Source organism: Amphimedon queenslandica, unplaced genomic scaffold (assembly GCF_000090795.2).
Source record: "Amphimedon queenslandica unplaced genomic scaffold, v1.1 AMPQUscaffold_9641_Cont18236, whole genome shotgun sequence".
NCBI classification, from domain to species: domain Eukaryota; kingdom Metazoa; phylum Porifera; class Demospongiae; order Haplosclerida; family Niphatidae; genus Amphimedon; species Amphimedon queenslandica.
Genome location: NW_003550087.1, coordinates 1 through 3,393, shown reverse-complemented (window position 1 = coordinate 3,393; position 3,393 = coordinate 1). Strand labels below are relative to the sequence as shown.

General features: G+C 34.3%; 1 protein-coding gene across 1 annotated transcript; it reads left to right on the top strand.

Annotated features, from left to right (window-relative positions):
- The first annotated feature begins 213 nt into the window (after positions 1–213).
- LOC100635372 (uncharacterized protein C1orf228-like) lies at positions 214–3,277 on the top strand. Its single transcript, XM_011410244.2, has 14 exons — positions 214–257; positions 322–639; positions 692–831; positions 949–1,017; positions 1,246–1,406; positions 1,494–1,582; positions 1,975–2,082; positions 2,133–2,217; positions 2,318–2,437; positions 2,479–2,527; positions 2,573–2,618; positions 2,716–2,799; positions 2,929–3,009; positions 3,096–3,277. The coding sequence occupies exons 3-14, from the start codon at positions 716–718 to the stop codon at positions 3,174–3,176; spliced, it is 1,089 nt and encodes a 362-aa protein (XP_011408546.2). The 5' UTR covers positions 214–257; positions 322–639; positions 692–715; the 3' UTR covers positions 3,177–3,277.
- Positions 3,278–3,393: the final 116 nt, after the last annotated feature.

The following is a 3,393-nucleotide window of genomic DNA, read 5'->3' as shown; positions in this document are numbered from 1 at the left end:
TGTCACTTGATGATGTTGATATATTACTAGCTTCAAGAAACTTTAAAGAATAAACAGTAAAATAATTTTCATTTTTATTACAACATTTGATAACTGTACAACAGTGGCAGTGCATGTATTTTATTTTAATAAAACTTCAAAATTTAAGCTATTTAGATCTATGCTGTGTATGCTATTATTTTTTTAATTTGATTATTTTGAGGGGTGTGTCAGGCTCAGCTTTAAGATAATGGCAGAAGGGCATCAGCTAAATACATGTAAGTTTGAATTTGTATAAAATAACAAATTTTACCTTATTTATACATGTAAATACTACATTAGACATCAGAGATTTGAATACAGTACTATCCAATTTAAGTCACTTTCCTAAAGACAAGTGGAGAAGCTTTGGCCTGGAAGCTGGTCTGTATGAGCCAACACTGTCAGCCATTGAAGCTAATCATCGTGGAGATGTTGAAGGATGTTTCAGGGAATGTGTATCTCTCTGGCTAAAGAAAAAGGATGGAGTTGATAAGAAAGGAGCACCAACATGGCTGAGACTAGGAGATATACTGGAAGAGATTGGAGAAAAGGATTTAGCTGATGAAATCAGGAGGCATGGTTAGTATAAGACATGGTTAGTTAGTATGCTGGGACAAAGTAAGAGACCTATTGCCAGTGAATACAAATACCTAATGCTCTCATATCAAAGGGAACGGTGCAAGAAAGAGAAGCAATGCTGGAGGAGTTCCTGAATACTTGTAGTGATATGACTCAACCTCAACTGGAGGCACACTTTAACGACTGCTCTAGTCTCTTCCTGGCTAGACTCACCGCCTGGCTTAGGATTACGTAAGATACTTCATTGCATTGTACTTAAGTATAGCTGAAAGTGATACAATGTACTTACGGTACATGTACATGTACACATTCTATTATAATTACTTTTCATTTTATTTCTCTTTCCAGTTACATGTTTGGCACATGTGTTGGTATACAGTTGCAATGTATTGGAGTATTTATCAACATAGGAGCCAGGTAAAGCCACATCTGACAAGTACATGTACATGTAGCCACAATGTACATGCACAATGGTATGGTATCCTATTTCAGCAAAAAATGATTAGGAGAGACCTCTTCATTGATGCATATGCATTTTCTTATATTATGTAGAAAGTTTAGAGCTGATTTTGATCAAAATTGTATTTTCAAGGAGTTGCTTAAAAAATAAAATTGTTCTTCTCCCCCTCTCTCTTTCTCTCTCAGTTATTTGACAGAGTTCCTTGAAGTTGGTGGTATCCTCACTTCACTTGAAATTGTTAACTTGAAGTCGTGTGAAGAGGCAGACAAATCAGAAGCTCTTCGTTTATTAACTCAAATATCAAAGAAAGGAAGACACTTTAAAGAAATGATATGTGAAAGCTATGGTGAGAGAAAGAGGGGAGAGAGATCAAATATATTTATTATTGTTGTTATTATTGTTTATTATTGTTGTTATTATTATTTATTTTTAGGTATCAAAGTTGCTGCCGAGTGTCTTGGACGGTCTCAACTATCAGAAACTCAAGAGTGTGCTCAGCACCTCCTCCATGAACTATCAATGGTAAGTGACTTGCAAATAAGAATTATTTCAAAATTTGACAAAACGCCTGTACTACTGTATAGTACAGGGGATTCTGTCAGAAGTCACTAGGAGAAAATTTTTCATTTTTATAAATTTTTCTGATACATATACATGTTCTTATGTTGTGTAGAAAGTTTGAGCTGATTCCGATTAAAATTGGATTTTTTATGAATTTTTAAAGTTGCTCCAAAAGCCATGCATGCACTATTGTAGCTCTTATATCTATCTTAGCATGCTTTGTGGCAAACCCTGTATCACTGGATGATGTACACTATACATGTAGCTCATGTATTGCCTAGTTTATCATTGTTATTATTGTTATTGTTGTTATTATTGTTATTATTATTGTTGTTATTATTGTTGTTGTTTAGGCTAATCCCAGGTACCAGACACAAGTATATAAAGCACTGATTGCTTTACTGGCCTCTTCATCCTCTGAAGCTCAGAGACTCTCAGCCTACACACTGAGACTAATACAGGTTAATGATACTGTATTAAACTGTATAGGTACAAGGATTCTAATTTTTAGCCTTCTATTGGTGTTGTCAGTGGCTCCATTGTTGACCCATTGCTAATGTTACTGAGGAGCTTACATCTTGATATTCAACGTGAAGGTAATGTATAAAATAAATAAATAAATGAATAAATAAATAAACAAATAGATAAACTCTACTCTATTTCTCACTCCCTTTTCTTCACTATGTATCACACTAGCTGGTCTACTCATTAATGATCTATTGGAGGATGAGGAGATACAGCAACCATTGCTAATGGGGCTGGTTAATCTGTTGAAGGTTGAAGACGTCACATCTAAAGGAGGAGGGGCTGGAAGAAGTATGAATATTAATTGAATTATTAACACTACTCTTTCCAAGGTATTGTCACTGCTCAGGTCCAGCAGGAAAGTTCTGCAAAAATAATAAAGTAATAGTTAGTGTCACATGATCTCATTTTAATGTCACATGACAGGGAGATAATAGAGAGACATCCTCACCTAGCACAGAAACTGGTGGAGGTCAGTCAATAGTAATTGTGTATAATAATGTTTAACATACAGTGCTACATTAAATGTACATGTACATGTATATTATATTAATGATCATGATCTGTAGGTTAATGTGGTCCATCAGTTGTTGTATGCCCTCAGTAATACTAGCTACTCTAACAGTCAGAGACAAAGCTGTGCTGCTCTACAGGTAATAATGTACATGTACATCTTTTACACATTAATGCCCTTTTCTTACTCAATGTACATATACAAATTCTTCTAGTTACATGCATGAGTGGAGTAATGTGTAAATATTTATTCCAAGTTATCTATACAGGCACTAATGAATGAGCTGATATCAGTTAGAGAATTGGTACAAGTTATGATTGGAGACACTTTATTTGAGAAAATAATTAAAGTAAATATACATGTACTTGTACATGTATAGTGAAGATTGGAGGATTAAAGAAATATTATGCTTATTATGATGTATTTTTTTCACAGAGTTCTCCAGATGCTATACCTGAAGTATTGTCACTTGATGATGTTGATATATTACTAGCTTCAAGAAACTTTAAAGAATAAACAGTAGTTTCATTTTATCACAAAGAGGACAATGTTCAGTACATGTATTTTATTTTAATGAAACATCAAACTTTAAAGTTTATGCTGTTTTTCTGAATATACATGTACATCTATGGGGGTTTAAATCTTTAAATGTACATATGTTGGGGGTTAGTCAGGCGGGGCCTGACCCTGAGGCTCTGCCTGACTAGTTGGGGGATAAGTCTGAACAACTATG